This window comes from Pangasianodon hypophthalmus, chromosome 13, assembly GCF_027358585.1.
Source record: "Pangasianodon hypophthalmus isolate fPanHyp1 chromosome 13, fPanHyp1.pri, whole genome shotgun sequence".
Taxonomy (NCBI): Eukaryota; Metazoa; Chordata; class Actinopteri; order Siluriformes; family Pangasiidae; genus Pangasianodon; species Pangasianodon hypophthalmus.
This window is the reverse complement of record NC_069722.1, coordinates 19,112,304-19,136,964: the sequence shown is the minus strand read 5'-3', so window position 1 is coordinate 19,136,964 and position 24,661 is coordinate 19,112,304. Positions and strand designations below refer to the sequence as shown.

Genomic DNA, 24,661 nt, shown 5'->3' with positions numbered 1-24,661 from the left:
GTGTCCGAAATGTCACTTCCTCAATTAATTTCTTGTTTATAGAGCTGTTGTATTAAAAGCAATATCACACTCATAATTATGCAGTACAATACTGACATATACTGACTGCTGACTGAAATATTCAGTATAACCACACTCTTGCTTGTGTGATATTACTAAAACATACACTGACCATTTTTATTAATAGTGATACATTTTTGTGCTCATGAAAGAACAGCTATAAAACCTAACACGCTAAATTTTGTTCTAAGGCTATTCAGCTGTATCGACTGTATATAAGGACACGTGCTAGTTCAAGTACATGTCAAACACTACTATGAATTGAACCTGTAGATTTTTTTCAATACAACACTCTAATAAGCCCTTCCAAGGCCATGTGAAACACTGCCATCTGCTATATATTTTCTTCACAGCTTCTGACTGTTTAAGGAAATCAATGCTGGCTCTGTAGTGGTGCAATATACCCTCATCCTGCGCCTCTCGCTAATAGGAGGTGATGGATTGCTGGTGAACTGAAGGCTGTCCTCTTACATAGTTGGGAGTGACTGACTGTTCTCCAACAAGTGGTTGTCCAACAAGTGGGAAATCAACCTCCACTCCACTTTTTCTCAAAAACTTTTATTATCTTTTGCTGTTACATTTCCCATCTTTGAGTCAGCCATTTTTTTCAGGAAGCTGCACTTTATTCAAACCAAAAACCAAACTGTTTTTTAAGACGCTTCCTGCCAAAACAGTAGTATGTGGTTTAGGATGGAGCCAGTCATTGCGTGTTTGGATGACATTGTCTCGTTGCTTCTATGTTTATTTCCTTCCTCTACAAGCGATGTGCCATCAGGATGTAAACGGACCCGTGCTGATTCAACCATTTTCCCAACACGTTCTTATACATATAAATATTTTCAGAACGAGGAAACCATCCTCGGGAGAGCAGCGTTGGGTTTCCCTCAAGTGCCCAAGGCGAAAATGGATCCTTGGGGCTCGGATTTATGGCTGCCATTTTAGTCTGTGGTTTTGGGAGCTCATGTGGTTGCACAGGAAACACGACAGTGACTGAGGATTAGTGAACAATTTATTCTTTTTTAAATGACTCTTTTAAAGGACGAATTAATTTGGCAGGCAAGAACAAATCAAAGCTTTGGCTCCTAATGTTTTCATTATAGGTTTCTCAAAAGATCAACCATACCGTACCTTCCCTACTCGCTATCAATTTCATTTGTGAACTGAATCTGAATATTGCACACTTAATGTAAGTGTATTTTAAAATTCTATTTCAGAAAGCACAAATTGAGGCCTTAGTTAACTATTAAGGACGCATGCTAATTTATGAAATGGGAGTGTACAAAAAGTGGCTGTGCTTCAGGTAGTTTACAAAGAATAATTGCATTAATTAATCATTAATTAATAATCATGTGCAAACAGAGTGAGAAAACAGTATTTAGCTGGGTAATAGATGAGGTTTAATTGTTTTCAATAGCCATAAACTGAACATGAAATCTCAAGTATAGTCCCAACTAAAGGCAGTGAGATTATTAGAAAGGTTGTTCAAAATATGATATGAATAAATCAATAAAAGAGTGTAGATATGTGTTTAAATTGTGTTTTATGTCAGTGAGGTAAATGTGAACGAAAAACTTTTTCACAGGCTTTGTCTGAATGCTGCTGGCATTTGAGGTGTGAACGTAAACGGTGTAATTTGGTCTTCAGCTGTCTGCTGCAAATTTAATACGTGCTCTTCAGATGTCCTAATTTGCACATGCACAGCCCCATGCACATTTGCAATGACGCAGCCCTGTGTTCCACACCTTTAGGAAAAACGCCCCAAATTGCACATTTGCAACATAGTTTGCTCAGGTGAAAGACACAATCATCTGTGAAGCCTGTTAGTGAACCAGTTTGCGCTTTCTTTGCAGGCATGATCAAGTTTTCACATGTTTTTACACATGCAAACATTTAGCTAATTAGGATCAATCAAGTTATAAATTTCAAAGGATCTCTAATGGAAACATTTTAAATACCATGACTAGTACCAAATTTGAACAAGCCTTTAAGGTACCAGTGAAACAGCTTTATGGTTGAGATTTTGATATACTGTACGTATTTTCTTTTGAAATTGGACTTACGGGTGAGACATGTCGAGGAAATTACTTCTACAATGGCCAGGAGCATTCAAGATTCTCCACAGCTCCAATCCAAAAGTTGCAGTGTTGAGCTAGGGTTTAGCTACTGGAATAACAATAATAATAATAATAATAATAATAATAATCTCTAACTTAATGCCTTATTATATTTAATCATTTATAGATTGACAGTAACTAGATAGCAGATAGATCGTAGGTAGATCGTAAGTACAAAGCTAGCTACCTATTTAGCTATTTTTGCGTAAATACTTCAGTGACAATTCCCTGCTATGACAAACCAGCTATCAATATAGCTTATGATATTTTAAGGAGTTATTATCATGCTATCTGGGTTACGTAGTAGCTGCAGTGATAGCCTCTTGGTGTGACTATTAAGCTAGCTAGCTATTAAGTTGTCTATGTTTAATAGGTAAAATGAAAACCACTTGGTGTAACGCTAGCCGGCCAGCTCTATTTACTACCTTATTTTTGAACTACCTACATTTAGCTAACATACTCCAATGATAGTATATGTTGTAACAATAGATAGCAAGGTAGCACAAGCTAGTTAGGCTTAGTGAACAGTTTGACAATTGCTTTAATGATATAAAAATACAGGGTTTTTTTTTTCCAACCTGGCACAAGTATGACAGCTAAGATTAAGGCAATTTGTTATACATTCTAGCCAAGACATACATCCAAAATGTTTCAAAACAGCAATTCTGATTTATTTGACACTTCAGGGACCTCAATAAAGTCGACAGGATAATTCATGCTGGTTAGTTTTAAATCGGCGACACAGCTCAGCTCACTGCTATAATAACACACTCCTTTATTTGTCTTGAGGTAGTCTGGCTTGAACGACAGCCTCAATGAGGCAGCATGACTTCACACATGCACAGTAGTCACTCTCAAAGCAGTGCGCTTGTTTAAGCCTGCAGTGAAGTGGTGACACCTCAAATGTCAGCTCGATTTTGTTACTGCGCCTCCAGGGTTTACACGGGAAAGCCAAACGTCATCTGATTCTGGATCGCAGTTAATAATGTTCTCTCTGCTCTGCTGATTTCCTTCTGCACAGTCTGTAGTGCCTTTGTCAATGTGTGTGTGCGTGTGTGCGTGTGTAAAGGGGAACTCCATTCTGACCAGGCATGGCTCCAGCACTCTCTCTTTTCCCATATGATGACTCATAGAAACGTGTTGGGGAATTTTAGCCCATGTGAAAACATTAAGCAAGGCTGATTTTTTCCCCTTTTTTTTATACTTTTTTTACTATGAGTGGAACAATAGTTAAAATTTTCCAACATGAACCTGATTAGCTCAGCTTGTGCTCTAATGTTCATATTATCCAATGTTATCCAAGGAGGAATAAATGTGTTCATTATAACAAAGGTGGTAATTGTAAATGTGAAGCAGAAATATTATGTTAATTGCCATCTAGCTCTTTTTTTCCACTTACACCTGTGCACACACACTTGGCTTCACATCTTTCCATTTTTCAAAGTCAGTTGAAAATGATTTTTAAGAATGAGCTTAAACATTGCAAATGTATTGATAAAATATTGAAAGATTTGGTCTGGGCCTTTTGGCTAAGTAGAGCACACTACAGGAGGGTTTGGGGTGTTTTGCTTCTCCGGTTGAATGGAGAGGAATGACATTTGGCCGTGATCTGTTTTTCAGTCCAAACTTGAAAACAGAAACAGATCCTGGCATTTGCGTTCTTGCTAAAAAAAAAAAAAAAAAAAAAAAAGGTTCAAATCCTTGCCAAAAACACCCGAATGTGGAGTGGTGGTGGTGGGGGTTGTGATTTGCGGGGATTGGAGTGGGTGGTGTGACATGAGCGCTGGAATTTTTCTACAAGAGCCTGTTGGGTTTCCAGTAACTTTCCTGTTACATGCAAATTCTAACAGATACTAATTATAAGCAGATAGTAGCACATGCTAGTTCCCTGTTAGCAACATAAACACCATATAGAAGTGCCCAAGCAGTGCAAAGGTTCAGTTATTCAGTTATTCAGGATTCCCTGAGATGGACAAGCTGAAGAAGTCAGAGTGCACTTAAAATCTGATCTACTGTGTTAATAAGCCAGAGAGAAACAAACCATTTAAAAGGAGACTCCTTCCATTAATGCTAAATAAACACCTCCTCACAGAAAACGTCACCATATCAACAATTATGTTTTTTTTTAGCTGTTTATGTCGAGTGTCTGCCATACAAGTCATAATTGTGAATAAACTGTTGCAGTCCACATTAAAAGTCTACACACCCCTGTTAAAAACACAGGTTTTTGTGATAACCCGAGATAAATCATGTCAGATCTTAACCCACCTTTAATGTGATATAGCAACCAATAAAATTCAAGTGAAAAACAAATAAAAAAGAAAAGAAAAAACTTACAATAACCTAGTTGTGTAAGTGTGCACACCATTTTATAATGGGGCATGTGACTGTGCTCAGAATGAACCAATCACATTCAAACTCATGTTCAGTAGTAATGCTCATACATCTATCATCAGTGAAGTGATTCTGATTAACCCCAAATAAAGATCAGCTGTTTCTGTGGGATTTTTTGGTTTCAGTCAAGTTCTGAAATAATTCTAAAAGATATGTTTGGCTCAAAAACAAGATAGCTTATAACTCAAAGAATGGTGAAGCATGGTGGTGGCAGCATTATGCTATGGGGCTGCTTCTCTTCTGCTGGGACAAGTCAAGATCGCCTCTGGCTTGCTCATTACGGATAAATTGAAATTAAAATTCTATATCCGGTGTTCTGTAAAACTGTTTTGTGACAGTGCCATACAATTAAAATTGAATTGAACTGAATTAAATAGCTCCAAATTCCAATCTATTTTGGCACAGAAACCTGCAACCTCTGTTAGACAGCTGAAGATGAAGAAAAATTTCACTTTCCAGCACAATAACGAATCCACGAAAGCACAATTCCAAGTCAACAAAGGAATGACTTCAGAAGAAGAAGATCAGCATTTTGGAATGGCCCAGTCAGAGTCCAGATCTAAATCCTATCAAAAACCTGTTGAATGACTTGAAGAGGGCTGTGCACAAGAGATCCCCTTGCAATCTGATAGATCTTGAGCGTTTTTGCAAGGAACAGTGGAACAAAATTGCCAAATCAAGATGTGCTAAGTTGGTAGATTCGTACTCAAAAAGATCGAGTGTATTACAAGCAGAAGATGCTTGAACAAAGTATTAGTTAAGGGGTGTGTATACTTATGCAACCAGGTTACTGGACATTTTTTCTTGTTTTTTTTTTTTTGTTTTTTTTTGCTAAAACAATTCTATTTGTTTTTCACTTTTTGTTGGTCACTATATCGCATAAAATGTGGAAAAAAGATCTGACATGATTTATCTTGGTTTCATTTTTTTCTAAAAAAACCTCCCAATTTAACAAGAGTGTGTAGACTTTTTATATCCACTGTACTAGAGATATGATAAAATATTAGCATGAACACATTGCAGTCCAAACTCCTGTCAGGGCTGCTGTTATAGAAAATGAATCTACACCTTCTGACCAATCAGAATGGAGTATTCAACAGTGCTGTAGTATAATAAGGATTAAGTCATTGGTCAATTTTATCAGATGTGTCCTGTAGGAGGTATGGAGGAGTTTTTAGTTCAGTTTAACTTGCGGATGGACTGACGAAAAATGTCACTACTGGTTATCGACAGCCAAACCGAGAGAGAGAGAGAGAGAGAGAGAGAGAGAGAGATTATATTTCAGCAGCACCACCTAGGGTAAGCTTTAAACATTACAGCATTGATAGTCTCAATGTCCAGCCCAATAAGATAATTCCCTTTCTTACATTTATTTTACTGAAATTTTCTGATGAAGAAGACATAGCCAATGAATTATTCACTTACAGATCCATCCATCCATTTTCTGCACCAGGCACAAGGTGAGGGAACTCTCTGGATGGGGTGTCGACCCATTGCAGGGCACAATCACACACAGTATGGAGTTTGGAAATGCCAATGGCAACACATGTCTTTGGACTGGGGGAGGAAACTGGAGAACCCCGAGGAAACCACAGAGCATAGGGAGAACATGCATGCTCCATGAACACAGGGTGGCGGTGGGATTCAAATTCCCAATCCTGAAGATGTGAGGCAAAATGGCTAACCACTAAGCCACCGTGTCCCTTCTGACATACAGATATTCGAATCAATTCATTCTAAACCTATAATACATTTGTGATGTACCTGAAATGTACACTATATGGCCAAAAGTTTGTGGACACCTAACCATCACACCCATATGTGCTTGTTGAACATCCCATTCCAGATTTATTCCCCCTTTTCTGTTATAATAAGCTCCACTCTTCTGGGAAGGCTTTCCACTAGATTTTGGAGGGTGGTTGTGGGGATTTGTGTTCATTCAGCTACAAGAGTAATATTAGTGAGGTCAGGTACTGATGTGAAGTGAGGAGGTCTGGGGTGCAGTCAGCTTTTCAATTCATCCCAAAGGTGTTCAGTGGGGTTGAGGTCAGGGCTCTGTGCAGGAAACTCGAGTTCTTCCAGTCCAACCTTCTCAAACCAGGTCTTCATGGAGTCACTTTGTGCACAGGGGCATTGTCATGCTGGAACAGGTTTGGGCCTCTTAGTTCCAGTGAAGGGAAATTACAATACTACAACATACAAAAACATTCTAGACAACTCTGTGCTTCCAACTTTGTGGCAACAGTTCGGAGAAGAACCACATATGGGTGTGATGGTCAGGTGTCCATAAACTTTTGGCCGTGTATAAGGTTCTATAAAGCAGCATTTTACAAACCACCAAAATAAAAACAACACGTCAATAAAATTAAAACGCCAAATCATGCCAATGCAAATGCTTTATTATAGTTTTCCATTTGCAGTTTGTCACTAGATCATTAACATTGATTTCTTTTCTTTTTTTATATAACAAAAACAAAAAAGTTTAGCCTGTGTGTGGTGACAGGTGAGCAACCATCTATCAAATCAGTACAAAAACAAACATTGCTAAAATGATCAGTTAGTGAAAGTGTTTTGTTTGGCATTTACAAAATAATAATAATAATAATAATAATAATAATAATAATAATAATAAAACATAATTACCTGTATTGATCTATGTGCTGAGTTATTAGTGCAAACACGGGACTTCATTTGCGCAAATATCTAATGTACTGATGAGACATTATTCCTAAGTGCCTAAAATAAGTTCAATTAATGATAGCACTTTTTTCATCTTAGTATATGAGGATTCAGCTGTAATTACAAAAAACCTCTTTGCTGTATAGATCAGCCTAAACACACACACACACACACACACTAATGCGTGAGCTCTAGAGAATTACAGTAGGCTTTTCTCTGATATCACTACATCTTTACAACAGCGAAATGGTGCTAATGTTAATGAAAATGTCTCATACATGCCTCATACATTTTTTTTTAAATCATAAAACACAAAACAAAACAAAAACAACCATCATTTGCTCTTTAGCTAGGATGTGTGTGTGTGTGGTACGTACATACAAACTGTTTGTACAGTTTAGAGCAATGCTACAACGCAAATAAGTGAAGGAAGTATATATGTATATACAAAAAAGTTCCTAGTAAAATCAGACGTTATTAAAAGACAGAAATATAGGCACAAACGTATGACAGACTAATCACATGCGATTTGTGCAGTAGTGTGCGTTTCTGTGTACAGCAGTAATCTGAACTACACAGTCATCTGCAATACTGTCATTCACGTAACATTTTAATATATAAATAAAAAAACAAATGTTACACGGTGATAAAAAACAGAGGTGATACATTCATGGCATTTACAGTGAGAGCACTTTTTCCAGTTGAACATTTGATTGTATATTCAAATATGACTGATTATGAATATGAGTATTCATCTTACCAAAAGGGACACGCCCATTTTTAAAAGGCGTACACATGGCGTACAAGGCATACACATGACCATAAATGAGCCGATTGCACTGCAGTGTCTCGTCTTTAATCGCATTAGCCTCACTAGATAGCTAAAACAAGCTAGAATCGAACCTTTCTTTTTGCAAGACGCATGTTTTTTATTTCACTTGCTATAGTTTACTATAAATAAGCTCGTGTTTTAGCCTGTTGATGGGTTATGGGTTAGCATATTTACTAAAATGCTAGTTTCTTGGTATGTTCACAATGTTGTAATTACAACAATTACGAAGTGACAGCTGCGAAATTCAATTCAGTATAGATGGGCAATACCACTGACTTTCTTTTTCAAGCTAATAGTAATATCGAGAGTATACTGATACCGATAAATTTGTGAGTAGTGAGAATTTTAAAATATGGCCATCATGATTTATGTATCTGAATTATCAAGGAGGAATTCATTTAGATTAAATTAGCAATCAAAGATCACAGCGCTCGACTCAGTTTAAATAGACATGACACCTTAATGAGAGGCATGACCACACTGAAGACATACACTATATGGCCAAAAGTTTATGGACACCTGACCATCACACCCATATGTGGTTCTTCTCCGAACTGTTGCCACAAAGTTGGAAGCACAGAGTTGTCTAGAATGTTTTTGTATGTTGTAGTATTATAATTTCCATTCACTGGAACTAAGAGGCCCAAACCTGTTCCAGCATGACAATGCCCCTGTGCACAAAGCGAGCTCCATGAAGACATGGTTTGAGAAGGTTGGACTGGAAGAACTTGAGTTTCCTGCACAGAGCCCTGACCTCAACCCCACTGAACACCTTTGGGATGAATTGAAAAGCTGACTGCACCCCAGACCTCCTCACTTCACATCAGTACCTGACCTCACTAATATTACTCTTGTAGCTGAATGAACACAAATCCCCACAACCACCCTCCAAAATCCAGTGGAAAGCCTTCCCAGAAGAGTGGAGCTTATTATAACAGCAAAAGGGGAATAACTCTGGAATGGGATGTTCAGCAAGCACATATGGGTGTGATGGTTAGGTGTCCACAAACTTTTGGCCATATAGTTTATATAGAGCCATGCTGAAGAAAGTCCACTTAAAGCTACCCTGTATTTTATAACTCGCCCTTGTCGGCTTCTCCTCACGACATCATGTGACTGTACACTTCCAACCAAAAGGGAGAAATGTGCATGGACTATACACATATTGATCTTGCTGATAAAGTCAAGTGCATGCTTATTTAATTTTTTTTTTTAAATAAGGATGCACTTGACTTTATCAGCAACATCAATATGTGTATAGTCCAATACTTTGAATTACATAGCTACCGAGTCATATTGTGGTAAGTAGCTAGCACACTAGCAGAATAAAATAAGTCCAGTCAGCTGTTATGGACAGATCTAAACCCCACAAATGAAATATTAAGTATTTTATTGCTGAAAGGTCAGTTAGTCTTTATTTTACTTACTGACACACAGCTTCCTCTGATTTCATATTGAAATGTAATTGGTGCTTATTAGCTGTAAGAGGAATGCTGTAGGTGTGTAAGTTAAATAGTCTAATGTACTTTTACACACCTGTATTGTCATGTCTAATTAATATTCTTACTAGAACAGCAACCACTTATTCCTTATTTGAAAAACGAGGATTAGAAAAATAATTTTTTTTTATTTTTTGTGAACTACGCAGAAAGAGACAGAGGCCTGTCTTGGGGTTCATTTCAACATCTTTTACACTAATGTATGAAAATAATCTTAGAATTTACACACATCCTGTGTCTTTCTTTCTTAAAATAAAGACGGATGTATCCAGTTCCACTTGCAGACATACAACAACCTGTAAACGCTACGTTTTGTGCAAACGTGTAGCCATGTGCCGATCATCGGTTAAACGATACAACAAGCATAATATCAAAATCCGAAAAGCATCACAATGTCATCACTTCTCCTAAGCTGATATCGGAACGAGGCCACTCCATATTTTTGGACAAGTTCGAAGGGATATTAAAGGAGGCATGTGTCCCATAATTCTGTCCATTTGCCAGACTGAGGAAGAATACACACAAAAATATTTCTTAGCTACTTTGATTAGCACCGAGTAAATGTATGCTAGTTGCTGTTGAGTTGCCTGTTAAATGTAGCTTCAGAAACATGACACATTAACCAGCACAAAAAAAAAGAAAGAAAAATCTCACAGATGAACACGCCATTGAAAACCAAGGCGACTAGAACTAACACTGAATCAGGAATTAGCGATTTAGGCGACTGATACGTCTTTGTGTTTGTCAGCTGGCAGAAATCATACCCCTGCTTGCATTTAGCTAACTAACATGACTAGACAAGCAGTGTCTGTAAGACGCTAAGCTGTTTGCACTTCACTACAAGAGCTAACTGAAACCACACAGGCGCAATCACACAGGTGCAGCTGAACGTACAGAAATGTTCTGACAATACTGTAAACAATGCTTAAAAGTTAGACAATTCAATTTTTTAAAAAATCCTATCGGCACATGTCTATTGATCTGTCAGTGAACTCTCATTACGTAGCTTGTGCTTTGGTTTATTTTCTTGTTCGTCTTTAATTCTATTGCATTTATTCTATGAAATAGTTTTATGTATATGTTTTTTTGAATCACTGTGGAAACTTGTTTAATGCATATTATTATTAGTATTAGTATTAGTATTATTAGTATTATTATTAACAAAATAATGATGATGATAATAATAATAATAATAATAATAACAATAATAATAATAATAAATGGCCAACATTGTTATTGTTATTGTTATAAAATGTTATTTTATTTTATTTTATTTTTGCTAGAATCCATGATGGACATCAGTCTGTTTCAGGACACAAGCTACGCTGTCTGTACGTCCTCTCTTGTCTCTTATTGCCACAAAAAAAAAAAAATTCCCCGAAGGTCCATTCTACAGTCACGTGCAGCTATATCAGGGGTCCAAACCTTTCTCATCTGGCGTAAGATGCAAAAGAACCCTGTCTAATAATAATAATAATAATAATAATAATAATAATAATAATAATAATAAAAAGGTCTAATAACTGATTATGGCTGGTGCTGCCTCACTGAAGCAGCAGTGAACCTTTTTTTTATAGGAGCGGATTCATTTCTATACATTTTACAACAGATTTTAAACTCTTATAAACCTCAAGACGATGGAAATCTAATGGAAATCATATTTCTTCTGTTAACGTGACATATTTCAGAGTGCAACATGGTGTTCTAGATATTGTACAGCTAGATTATGAATTTATCTACAGGGATTAGATTGGATTTGGTACCAAATGAGACTACATGTACCTGTGCATGCTGACGTAGTAAAAATCAGATGGCAGTAAGAAGCAGGCTGATGGATAGAGCAATGTTGTCTTTTAAGTGTTTCATATTGGTTCACTGACATCAGCGGCTGTTTAGTGATGGAAAAGCAGAGAAATGGTTCTAGAATAGACGTTGGCAAAGGTGCTATATGGTTAGCAAAGTGCTATTTGTCTTCTGCTTTATTGTCCCTGCTGCTTTCAGCCAATAACAACAAACCATCCTGGACTGATTTTAGTGAGGAACAACATCACGTAGCAGTGTGAGATATCTGACGCAATCGAAACAGTTCTCAGTGCAACTCGACTATTAGACTCGAGTGGAGTGTATGTACACAATATTGAGTGTATAACGAAGAATACATTTTACATGATATTCTAGATGTGTCATTTGTTTTTTTTTAAATGGATCTCCTGATCCAGATGTGAGGTGGAAATGTTGGTGTGCCTCACTCCCCCAGCCACAAGGTGGCACAAAATGCCAACCTTTACTTCTTCAGGACAGGTCTAGTGCTTGATTTCCAGGATGGAGGGATTGTGGTCCAGTATAGCCAGGATGATCTTATCCATGTACTGCCGGAGGCGGAAGTTGATTTCCTCCTGCTCCTTCAGAGCCTCGACCAGCTGCAGGATGAGAAACGTATGAGTACAAATACACGCCTACGAATACAACCTCACACACTACAAAGCCTTCGGTCACTAGGTCATTTTGAAAATTGAGTGGTGGGGAGATGAATTTGTTTTTGTTTTAGGACCTGTGTTTTAAACTTCATCCCGAACGCAGGAATTCATGTCTTATTAGTGTTCGAACGAGTTAAAACCTACAGTGGGGACCAAACATCTGAGACCACTAATGAAAATTTAATACGAAATGTTCATTACAAATTACAGTGTCAGCAATAACTTGAGTGAAAAACAAAATCTTAGAAATATTTTCTTGGATTTCAGAATTGGTACGCCCCACTTTAATGACAACATTCACTCAAAAATTCGCGTACAACCTGACGACCAGTGTTAGATCAGATCCATCGCAATGTCGTCTGAACGTGCTTCAATAGAAGGGATAAGTCAAAGGTACATGGTCAGTATTACAAATCTGTTTAACTTTAAATAGTGACCTAGAAATAGTGCAGAATTGAATCTTCAGCATCCAACATATTGAACAGTTTCCTTTCTTTGGTTGAAAATTCTTTTACATTCTAAAAGAGTTTATTTCCAGGTTTGAATGGTCTCAGACTTTTGGACCCCGCTGTATGTCTCAGTAGTGTTATGACACACCTTCTGCTGATCTGGATGGTTGCTTCGGAGAATAATTTCACCAGGGTCCTGTAGATTTGTACCTAAGTAATCATAAACACTGTCTTGTTGAATTGAATTGAGTGTTCCTACTGGAAGACCGTCCATTTTAAGGAGAATTTTTCAGTAATTTTCAGTCATTTTAGAAAGCTAGAACACAATAATGTGGCTTCTTGATAATTGTTATTTTAAGGGATGCACTGATCTATTCTGGATACAATAGCAATAACAGCTCTGGCTACCGGATGGTGATTTAATCTTGAAAGTGATCTGCTCTTAGGTTTCCTGCTAGTAGGAGCAAAGCGTTCCTCACAGAGGGATCCACTTCTGTAGACTGGATTGATTGCTCCAATGCTAACAGTATAACAGCTCGTACATTGCCAGCGTGTGTGACATGTGATGCAAGTTCTCACTAGACCTATTTTCAGAGAGGTGATTGCTGAGGTCGTGAACACTGGCTGGTAAACTGCTAGGCTATTCTCAGCTTGGAAGAATCTCCTATACGTGAATGTACACACCAAGAATGAGCAAGGAGGATGACTATATACTAAATATGACTATGAGAACCATATATTTATACTAGCCTCTTCATTTTTCTTTCTGTCTCAAACCACTGGCATGTGTGTGTTTTGTCTCACCTCGTCTCTGGATGCGTTGTCAATCTCGGTGGCGAGACTCTGAGCTTTAGTGTGGCAAGCAAAGAGGTTTTTAGCCTCGTACAGACTGAGACTGAGAATCTGTCCATTCAGATCGTCGTTCTGGTCACGCAGTTTATGGTTTTCCTGTTGGAGAGGTGGAGAAGAAATGATTAGGTGATATAGAGGGGTGGGGATGATGGTAAAATATCATCCTACATGATATTCATCATAATTAGGTTCTTCTGCAGATTGCTACAGTGCTGGAACGACATTTTAGACAGAACAGCAGTGTGCAGATGAGATATGATAACACAATCGCAGACGTATTGAAGAGTTTTTATACCTGTCGCAGACGTTTAACTTCATGCTCGAGCTCGATCTCGCGTGTTCTAGCGCTGAATTCAGACAGGGAGTTTCTACCACGCCCAGGTTTCTCCGTTTCTAACTTAAACAGCTGCAGATGCTCCAGCTCCCGACGCAGGTCCTCTATCAACTACACACACATATACATACAAGGAAAAATTATGCATTCACAAAATCAGAGGAGCCAATATCTGATGTAAGTCATTAAGAGACCACAAGGACTGTTAGGAGAGAACATGTAATGAATGTACTCTGCGTTCATGCCGGCAGAGATTTTCCACCTCACGTTGCCTGCATGTTTACTGCTGCACGTTAGTTACCAGTAGCTGTTTCTGACACGTGTGTAACTGACGTGGCCTGGTAGCACTTGGCTAGAGCAAGTGTGTTACTATATTAAATATGCCAACAATTACCATTTCTTTAATTAAAGAACAAGACATCATATGTTGATCTGTTTATGTGTAATGTTATGTTAATGTGGAATGTCTTACATTTTATATTCTCTCGCTCTTGAAGCTAATAAGAAGAATAAATGCGGCTTGTCACATAACTGAGAAACCACAAAGTGCAAAGTCCTCCATCATAAAGATTTTCTCCATGGTGGACAACTTAAACGAGGAGCTTTACCTATATTTACACGCACATCAATATACCGATATTAATCGGAATTTGGCAATATTCTTCAATATTGAGTCACGTAAATGCTGCAATCCGATTGTCCGATTCAGATTAAGACAATATCCTGATTCCCTAAATTCTAATTCCCACCACTGGAATATGCCTGTTTTAATCGGAAATTTGTTGCATGTGAACACCTTACATCAATATTCTGAAAGGAGATATATGTGCATGCTCAGTCTGCAAGGAATTGTGGGTGCTGACAGATGCTTAGCTGTAGTTTGGGTATTTAGGAACGGCAACTCAGGCATACTTACTACAGCCACGTATACAGGAATATTCCGATGCCTGGACGCATATAAACATCGTATTCGGAATATGGCTGCAACCTGAATACAGATCTTAAACCTAATTTGACGTGCATGTAAAGGTAGCCACTGATTAATGTCTTCTGTCATAAATGTTAGATATCTCCTTACACAAAGCCTCGCCAGAGCAACATCTATATGTTTCACGCTGTTAATGAACAAGGGATTTTTTTTATAATTATGTATACTAGTCCATGTGAATGAGCTGTTACTATAGAAGCGTAATAGAACAAGCGCATTAATATAAACCTGTGATTTGCTAGCTGGAACTACTGCCTGAGCTGTACTGTTCCAGAAAATTAACCAACACTTTCTGACCAATCAGAGTGGAGAATTTAACAGCACTGTGCCCTACACAAACTTTAAAGAGTATTTTGAGTAGTTTTTGAGTTTGTATGTCAGAGATATACACTATATGGCCAAAGGTTTGTGGACACCTAACCATCACACCCATATGTGCTTGGGAAGGCTTTCCACTAGATTTTGGAGCATGGCTGTGGGGATTTGTGTTCATTCAGCCACAAGAGCATCAGTGAGGTCAGGTGTTGATGTTAAGTGAGGAGGTGTTCCAGACTGGGGTGCAGTCGGTGTTCCAGTTCATCCCAAAGGTGTTCAGTGGGGTTGAGGTCAGGGCTCTGTGCAGGAAACTCAAGTTCTTCCAGTCCAACCTTCTCAAACCAGGTCTTCATGGAGCTCGCTTTGTGCACAGGGGCATTGTCATGCTGGAACAGTTTTGGGCCTCTTAGTTCCAGTGAATGGAAATTATAATACTACAACATACAAAAACATTCTAGACAACTCTGTGCTTCCAACTTTGTGGCAACAGTTTGGAGAAGATCCACATATGGGTGTGATGGTCAGGTGTCCATAAACTTTTGGCCATATAGTGTAGCTGCTATAACGTAAGTGATACATCAACGACTTTGTTCAATAACAACATGTTTTTATCCATTTATTAGCTAAATATTAGCTATGTTCCTGTGATAGAGCTGTTATAGGAACAATAATGTATTAGAATGAGTAGATTAATATAAAGCTATCATTTATGTTCCAGTTGTAAATATTCAGATCCGTGCTGCTACAGAAAAATGAATCAGCTCCTTCTGATTCAAGAAGGTAACCACGCTGTGGTATAATTATTGCAATAAACACGCTTGAAAGAAAAATTACTTGGCTGTGATGTCATCAATTCTTATAAGGATTTTTCACAAAGCTAAACACTTAGATTTGTATCTCTTTTAAAAATGGACTGCTGGATAATGGAGATTCGTTGAGGATTAGACGGCAGTGTCTCACTTCCTGCATGGCCTCTCGTTCTTTCTGAAATTCGTGTCTGTTCTGCCACAGTTTGTCCATCATCTTCCTATACAGATCCATCTCGTCCTTTAGACGCAGGCTCGTGTCTTCCAGTTTATCAGTCATGCGCTGCTTCTCCTGCAACAAAGGTAGACACGATCATGATGATTATTCTGAAAGTCATGACGATGCTAGTCATTATAAAATGATTATGATCATAACTATGGTGATGGTAATGAAGAAGCTGTTGACAATGATAACGATGACATCACTCACCTGGTCCAGTTTCTCAGTCTGAGACTTTAATCGGCAAACGTTCACCTTCATCTCGGAGTTCTCCTCCTCTAGCTGCTGTACTCTGGAGCATTTTTTTTTATTAAAAAATTGCATAAAGTTCATTTGAACACTGCATCAATATAATATCATATAATATAATATACATGATTATATTCCAATAAACCACATGATTAATGATATTTAATCTGCTCTCTGCTACCATTATGCATCGCTAACAGTAATATATTTTAACATTAGAGTATGCCTGCAGGAATAGTGCTCCTTTAATTGAAAATTACCTTTAACGCTAATGCAAAAAAATAATAATACATAAAAGCACACAGCATCTGCTAGTCTCAGTCTCAGCTTATAAAGGCTCGAAATATCTTTTTCGACACCACCCAAGCCCATAACATCATTTCCATGAACAAGTACTTTGCAATGTTCCTGTAATATATAGTATATACAGTATATAATTATACAGTATATAACGCCTATCAATTTCAAGTGGCTATGTTTCAAAATACTTCATCCTCTTATGTTCAAAATAATATAGCAAAAAAATTACTTGTAATTCACTGCTGTGTTTGTTTACAGAAGGTTGTATGAGCTGAAACAAATTCTAGGTTTTAATGTATTTTCTTTACCTGCTGTGTGCTTAAATCAAAGAAAAATGTGCTTTGATTTGCAAATCTTCGCATGTGCTGTACTGCTTCCTGTTGAATTTCATATTAAAAATTAATCTTTTGTATAATTAGCAAACTCTGTCATTTCACGTACCTCACCCATAACCCCTTTCCTCTAAACCCAGTACTCTTGAACCCAACACTACAGAGCACTACTGTTAATTTTCAGAGCCTGAGTTTAATTTTGAGAGTCTGAGTGTAAGGAGCTAGATGACATGATAAAGACGAACAGAGTTTAACTTTATTTAAATAAGACATGAAGAGATAACATGTCTGAGGTGGCTGAGATAACATGAACATCTTTGTTCAGTGTTCTGAGCTCTGAGCTTTTAACACACTAGGTCATCACATATATGGCCTGGCAGTTATTTGAGCTCTATGAAAGAGTGCATATGAAAGAGTGTGTGTGTGTGTGTGTGTGTGTTTGTGTACCTGTTAGAGAGAAGCTCTATTTGGTTGCTCTTGTCTTTCTCCATCTTGCTGTAAATCTCTCGGTGTCTCTTCAGCTCCTCCTCCAAATTTTGCTCTGCTCGTGCCTCCTGGTCCTTAATCTGCTCCTCCAGCTCATGTACCCTGCACACACACACACACACACACACACACACTATATTCCACTGCGAGGTACAATATGCGTGCGGTACTTGTGTCTATGTCAATTCATGATTATGTGATTTCCTCTTGGATCAGATTTGTGTGTTTAAACAAAATATTTGTTCGTATGACTATTTTGGAGACCACTGTTGCTAGGCAACTGAGACATATAGCTGCTAAGCATAAATTAGCCAATAACTTTGGCTAACAATGGTGACTAACTAGGTAATTTTTTATCCAAACAGTGGAAGATGTAATGGCAGAATGATATTGACAATGACATGAGACAGAACTGTCATAAACATTAACATTTCCCTCCGATCTGTCGTTAAATTACTATGAAAAGATCCTGGATGACTAGCATTACTCTGTAATTACAGTTAGCACTGGCCTCTAACAGAACTGCCATGGATTCAGCCATATTGAGAAGCATCAGTACTCTGAGGTATCAGAAAATAGGAGAAGGATTCTTCGATGTGGATTCTTGTTAACATAATGAACACACAAGTGTGTCTGAATGCAGCATTGCAAGTCCTTCTGTTATAATTAGGAGTATACTGAAGACACAAGATTTTATATTCCATGTTGTTTGTATATATATATATATATATATATATATATATATATATATATATATATATATATATACAGTTGAGGTCAAAAGTTTACATCCCCCTTTCAGAATCTGCAAAATGTTCATTATTTTACAAAAATAAGAGGGATCATACAAAATGCATGTTATTGTTTATTTAGTGCTGACCTGAATAAGATATTTCACATAAAAGATGTTTACATATAGTCCACAAGAGAAAATAATAGTTGAATTTATAAAAATGACCCTGTTCAAAAGTTTACATCCCCTTGATTCTTAATACTGTGTTGTTACCTGAATGATCCACAGCTGTGTTTTTTTGTTTACTGATAGTTGTTCAAGAGTCCCTTGTTTGTCCTGAACAGTTAAACTGCCTGCTGTTCTTCAGAAAAATCCTTCAGGTCCCACAAATTATTTGGTTTTCCAGCATTTTTTGTGTATTTGAACCCTTTCCAACAATGACTGTATGATTTTGAGATCCATCTTTTCACACTGAGGACAACTGAGGGACTCATATGCAACTATTACAGAAGGTTCAAACGCTCACTGATGCTCCAGAAGGAAAACACATGCATTAAGAGCCGGGGGGTGAAAACTTTTGAACAGAATGACAAAATAAGTTAAATTTACCCTGATCTTCAAATTCAAAAAGTTTTGTATGATCCCTCTTATTTTGGTAAAATAATTAACATTTTGCAGATTCTGAAAGGGTATGTAAACTTTTGACCTCAACTGTATATATATATATATATAGTGACATGTCTACCTGTGAACCAGCTGTGTGTTATCCTGTTTCAGTTTGGATTTCAGGTCTCCGTTTGCCAGGCTGTCATTCTCCAGCTCTGTCACCTTCTTCTCCAGGTAACTCACCTGAGGTAACACACACACACACACACACACACACACACGTTTGTCTTACTATCCTTGTGAAGACCTTCCATTTACATCATTGTATTGCAGATAATTAAAGCTATGATACACCTAAATCTAATCCTATCCTTAACCTAAAGGAAACCCTTTGCATCTTTTATTTTATTTATTTATATATTTGTAATGAAAGCTGCATTTTGTAGTAAAAAAAAAAGCAGTTTTTCCTCACAGGGACCAGCCAAATGTCCCACAAGGTCAAAACTATCCAACATTCCTATCATTGTGGAGACATTTTCCCCCACCAAGATATACAGGCATGCCTTCCAACATACCTGCTTAGAGTCTGAAAGCCTTTTTTTTCATTGGATGATGATTGCAGAGAACTGTGCGATACTGAAGACTGGAAAGGACACATTGGTTGCATCCTTGAAACTCTTTGTAATAAAGGCTGCGATTCTTAGCTGTATTCAAAATGGAACAGCCTTCAATCACATAGTGGCTGACATATATAGCTGTCTAGACTTTGGGACACACCAACTGATTGTCTCTGTGTACAGAGATGAAGTTCTCTGTACCTTCTCGGTGATATCAATGTCACAGGAGTCGATGCTGTCGCGGAATAAATCTTCAGTGCTGCCATGACTACTGCTGAAATTACTGTGATGGAAAAGCTGTCTGTGAGAGACACACACACACACACACACAGAGAGAGAGAGAGAGAGAGAGAGAGAGAGAGAGATTAGGGCATTTATAGAATTTAATAATAATTAGTTTAGCTGCCTCCTTTGGCAGTGTGCCTTGTATATTTATCCAGTTTAACTTTGTCAATACAGTTGTGTTCCTGTCAGTATGAGACTGTATGTGTTGAAAAGGTTCCTACATGCCTACACAAATCACTACACCTATCAAATTAGCCAGCTGTCTCAGGTGAACTTTAAAAAGTATCATGTAAGAGGTGTTGGGTCAGATTTGGCAGATAGATATATATATATATATACATATGTCATACGCCAGCTCAGATACATCAAATGTCTTTACTTCAGTAATGAAAGAAGTCTGACGATAGTGACTGGCAGGAGAGAGAGCGAGTGAGAGAGGGTGAGAAACAAATGGGAGTGAGAGTGCAAGAGCTCAATGTTATACTACATGAGGAAAACGGTTTGACGGATTTTTAACAGATGTTTATTTGAGACTTATAGGTAGGAATGGGTATGAAAGTGCCATTTTTCATTCAGTTCAATTCATAAACTTGAACTGAGGAGCAATTTAGATTTGCAATGTGCTACAATTAAACTTAAGTTCAATTGGTGCAAGTCGCTACCAATCTAAGATTTTAAAAAGAAAAGGGAAGCGGTAGCTCAGTGGTTAAGATGTTAGACTTCTGATTGGAAGGTTGAGAGTTCAGAGTGCAGCACTGCCAAACTGCCACTGCTGGGCCCTTAAGCAAGGCCCTTAACCCTCAACTGCTCAGTTGTATAAAAATGAGATAATTGTATGTTGCTCTGGATAAGGGCGTCTGCCAAATTTTCACTATATGACAGAAATTATTTTAACTCCTATACATTAAATATTGCGTTCTTACCGTCCAAAAGCTGTGCTGGAGATCTTCCTATTTGGGCTAAAAAAGCAACGAGAGCAGTTAGTGACAGTAGCCTACATGCGCTGCCATTCAGATGAACTATTTTGCATTGCGATAATATGGAAACACTGGATTAGTGTTTGATCAGTGATAGAATAAATGCTCACCTGTTGGCTTTGAGGTTTTTGAGTCGAGCCTCAAGGTCGTTGAGCAAGTTCACTTTCTTACAGCATTGAGAGCAATAAACATCCAGCAGCTCACTGTTGTAAAAGTGTCGGATTTTCTGAGGTGTATGTCCAGCACTATATACACAAAAGAAGAGTAAAGCTGTCAGATGTCATATACAGATATAATGTAAATTATGAAATATTTTACTGTTTCTGTTTGCACTAAGTTCTGTAATCCTGAAGACTGTAACGCTCATCTAATAGTCGTCTAATAATAACGTAATAGAAAGACCAAGAGGATGTGGAGAGAGGTGAATCAAGTGTGCATTAAAAATCAGTAATGGACCACCATGATGGACATGAACCCTTAGATACTGAGCACTATTATGATTAACCAGCCCATTCTACATAACTAAAATGTGTTTACTCTACATAACAGGTTATGAAATGATAGTAGTAACAGTAACAATGAAGGAACTAAGGTACAGTGCCTTGCAAAAGTATTCACCCCCCTTGGTGTGTTTCCTATTTTGTTGTATTACAACCTGGAATTTTTGGGGGTTTGTATCGTTTGATTTACACACCATATCTACCAGTTTGAAGGAGCAAAATATTTCTTATTGTGACACAAACAATAATTAAGACAAAAAAACAGAAATCTTGAGTGTGCATAAATATTCACCCCCCACCCCCAAAAGTCAATACTTTATAGAGCCACTTTCTGCCACAATTACAGCTGCAAGTGTTTTGGGGTCTATGTCTTTATTAGCGTAGCACATCTAGCCACTGGGATTTTTGCCCATTCTTCAATGCAAAATTGCTCCAGCTCCTTCAAGTTGGATGGGTTGTGTTGGTGTATGGCAATCTTCAACACCATGGGGAGGGGGCGAATACTTTTGCAAGGCACGGCAATACTAAAGATAGGAAAAGTAATCAATTCTTAAATGCATCATGATGCATACAACATCATAGTCTAATTTTTTTACACAAACACTTATGCACAAACATTACTAATTGAAAATGTTAACAGTACCAAACATTTCTGATGAGAAGTGAAGCACGATGGCAAATAAAAGCAAAGAAAATCACAAGGAAATATAATTTTTTTTATCAACTTACAATATTTCACACAGTTAGCCCAAATTCCAAATTGTTTCCTGTTCACAAACAGGAGTTGTGCAATGCCAATAGGTTGAGCACCTAGGCAAATGTACCTTAGCATTAAAAAAACAGATTATTCCATTCAGATCAACTCAATTTTATTTGTATAGTGCTTTTAACAATTCACAAAGCAGCTTTATAGAAATATATAATTTCTGGATCTAAATTTTAGATTTTTTCCTAATGAACAAGCCAGAGGCAACAGTGGCAAGGAAACACTCCCTGAGACGACATGAGGAAGAAACCTTGAGAGGAACCAGACTCATCTGGGTGACACCGGATAGTGTGATTATAAATCATTTCTCTTCTATAACTGTATACTATATAGTCGAAAAGTGCAATTATGTAAAAAGGAGCTTATGAGCTTATGAGTAACTTATGCGTATGAGCATTAGAGTCATTGCTGTATTTATTATAGTTATAACTTAAAGTCTATTGTATCGAACTGAAGTTATTAAGTGTTCAATGATGGAGACTTGAATACAGAACTGTTCTTAGCAATTACAGTCCTAAGGCTATCCAAGGAAGAATATCCAGCCATCTTTATGGTTTCTATATGTTACCATCCACAGTAATCTCATTGATCTTTAGGCTGTCTGTGGGGCCATCCTCAGCAGCAGCGAGTGATTTTTCAGGTGATGAGAACTCCAGACAGAAGTAGGGCATCAGGATGGATCAGGCACGTCCAAAGAGCAGAAATGATCGGTTGCTGGCCAGATGGGAAGGTTACCTTATGTGCTTCATGCCCAAGGAGAACACAACATTGACACTCCATTTACATTTACATTTATATTCACTGCAGTTAGCAGATGCCCTTATTCAGACATCCTTTGTAGTCTCCATCAAAAACATGTCTTCATACAAGTACAAATAGGTCAGCGTCTAAAAATATCATTAAGCTAAAACCCTGTTAGCGGAGATAGTACAGTAATGAAAACGGAATACACTCCCACGTTCCAGGATGACAATTGTAGGGTGCATGTGGCCAAATCTGGGTGACTTGTTCGATGAGTCACACACAGATTTGGTGGTATGTATCCTGCAGTTGTCACTGTGGAGCGTAGGAGTGTCATTTCTGTGTTCTGATTGAAGCACAGCAGGCAAACCTCAGAGTTTGGCAGCAACTGACCATCCACTTTTATGCTAAGTTCCATTTGTTCAGTAGACATTGTACAATAAAGTGGCTGTGAGTGAATTTGTATTTGTATTCACCTTTAGGTATGTAGGTGTCCTAGACCCTACATTGTGCACTATATGCCCAATAGAACACTACTGAATATTCAGAGTGACTTCAAATAAGTCCCTAAGAAATTGTTAGCTACTTACTAGCAGCTGAATAGACTAAGCAACTAGTTAAATATTACATTCACTTGTCGCTGCTGTGTTCAAATCCCAGCACCACCAAGCTGCCACTGCTGGGCCCTTGAGCCAGGCCCTTATGCCATCATTGTAAATGGAATTGAACATAGCGGAAAAACCTCAGAGATGCTGCTGTGGATATTGCATCCTCCATCCTTCATTAAGCTCTCAGTGATGATACAACAATGTGTACATCCGTAAATACTGTAATATGATGCACAGATTATTGCACTGATTTATTTACTTTCATCATTAACAGTGGAGCTTTAAAAAAATGAATGAAGCTGGAAATTTAATGTGTAGCTTATGTATGGTTAATGGTTAATTGAAGTACAGTTTGACTTGTTCATGACTGGTTAAGACAGACTGAGATACTGTATGTGTCTTTGTCTTGAGAAAGAAGGTGTGTTACTAACTGCATGGAGGATTTGGGACACACCATCTTACGAATTAGTCTGTTTCAGGCCTCTTACCCTGAAAATATGCAGTCCTGAAAAGAAAGTGTGTGTCTGTGCGTGTATATTTGTATGTGTGATAAGCTTCAGTAACCTGGAAGGCAGTGAGGAGCCCAGATCAGAAAATCCATTAGTCCGTGTGTCGTCGTCAGCACAGGGGCTACTAGGAATAAAATCTACATCTTCTCCTTCTCCGTAATCTTCAAACTGCTCCTCCGCTGAAATTACAGAAGCTGCTGCCGATGAGCCAAGCTGACACGAACTGCAGAGAAAAGATTTATTTTACTGCACGATTTGAATCTTTTTTTAACTGCCACCATCGCCATCTTTCCTCCTGATATATTCACCTGTTTCCAGGCAGAAACAGTCCACCAAGGACTTCCTCTTTGTCGTCATGACGAACATCAGATGACTCGGACCCCGCGCTGCTGTCCATTTCAGAGTCAAGAGGGTACAACAGGCAGGGCAGCGTAACGACGCTCTCATCACCACTCTGCATACGCACAGTACACACAAACACACTCAGTATTGATTAATGTACACAACACACAATCAGCATTGATTAATAGACACTCAGTGTCAGTTATCACACACTTTATATACACTCATCCCCACTCTACACAAACACAGTGTGTTCGAAATGACATACTATTCATACTACTTATCCTAAACCCCACCCATAAGCAGATGTAAACAAATCCACTACTATGTACTACTCTTATGCAGCAAGAGAACAAGAATGCATAATAAATATCAGAATATAGCTGTACTATATTTTTTTGAAATATATTGAAGAAAGTTTTAATCTATTCTTTAAAGGTAACCAGAAAACATTCATCCATCCATTCTCTGCACTGCTTATCCAACCCATCACAGGGCACAATCTCACACACTCACACACATCCATTCACACACTCCAGACAATTTGGAAATGCCAGTCAGCCTACAACGCATGTCTTTGGACTGGGGGAG

General features: G+C 37.9%; 1 protein-coding gene across 2 annotated transcripts in view; it reads right to left on the bottom strand.

The window, feature by feature from the left end:
- Window positions 1-6,946: 6,946 nt before the first annotated feature.
- rab11fip4a (RAB11 family interacting protein 4 (class II) a) overlaps window positions 6,947-24,661 on the bottom strand; it is a 46,028-nt gene continuing 28,313 nt past the window's right edge. For both annotated transcript variants that reach the window (XM_026916028.3, XM_026916030.3), the window contains 12 exons: window positions 24,037-24,182; window positions 23,784-23,951; window positions 20,715-20,849; window positions 20,551-20,586; window positions 19,544-19,643; window positions 18,865-18,968; window positions 17,348-17,488; window positions 16,230-16,311; window positions 15,954-16,091; window positions 13,652-13,801; window positions 13,309-13,452; window positions 6,947-11,998 (listed from right to left, as the gene is read on the bottom strand). In XM_026916028.3, coding sequence (XP_026771829.1) covers window positions 11,882-11,998; window positions 13,309-13,452; window positions 13,652-13,801; window positions 15,954-16,091; window positions 16,230-16,311; window positions 17,348-17,488; window positions 18,865-18,968; window positions 19,544-19,643; window positions 20,551-20,586; window positions 20,715-20,849; window positions 23,784-23,951; window positions 24,037-24,182 — 1,461 coding nt within the window. In that variant the 3' untranslated portion in view covers window positions 6,947-11,881. The remainder of the gene's footprint in view (window positions 11,999-13,308; window positions 13,453-13,651; window positions 13,802-15,953; window positions 16,092-16,229; window positions 16,312-17,347; window positions 17,489-18,864; window positions 18,969-19,543; window positions 19,644-20,550; window positions 20,587-20,714; window positions 20,850-23,783; window positions 23,952-24,036; window positions 24,183-24,661) is intronic.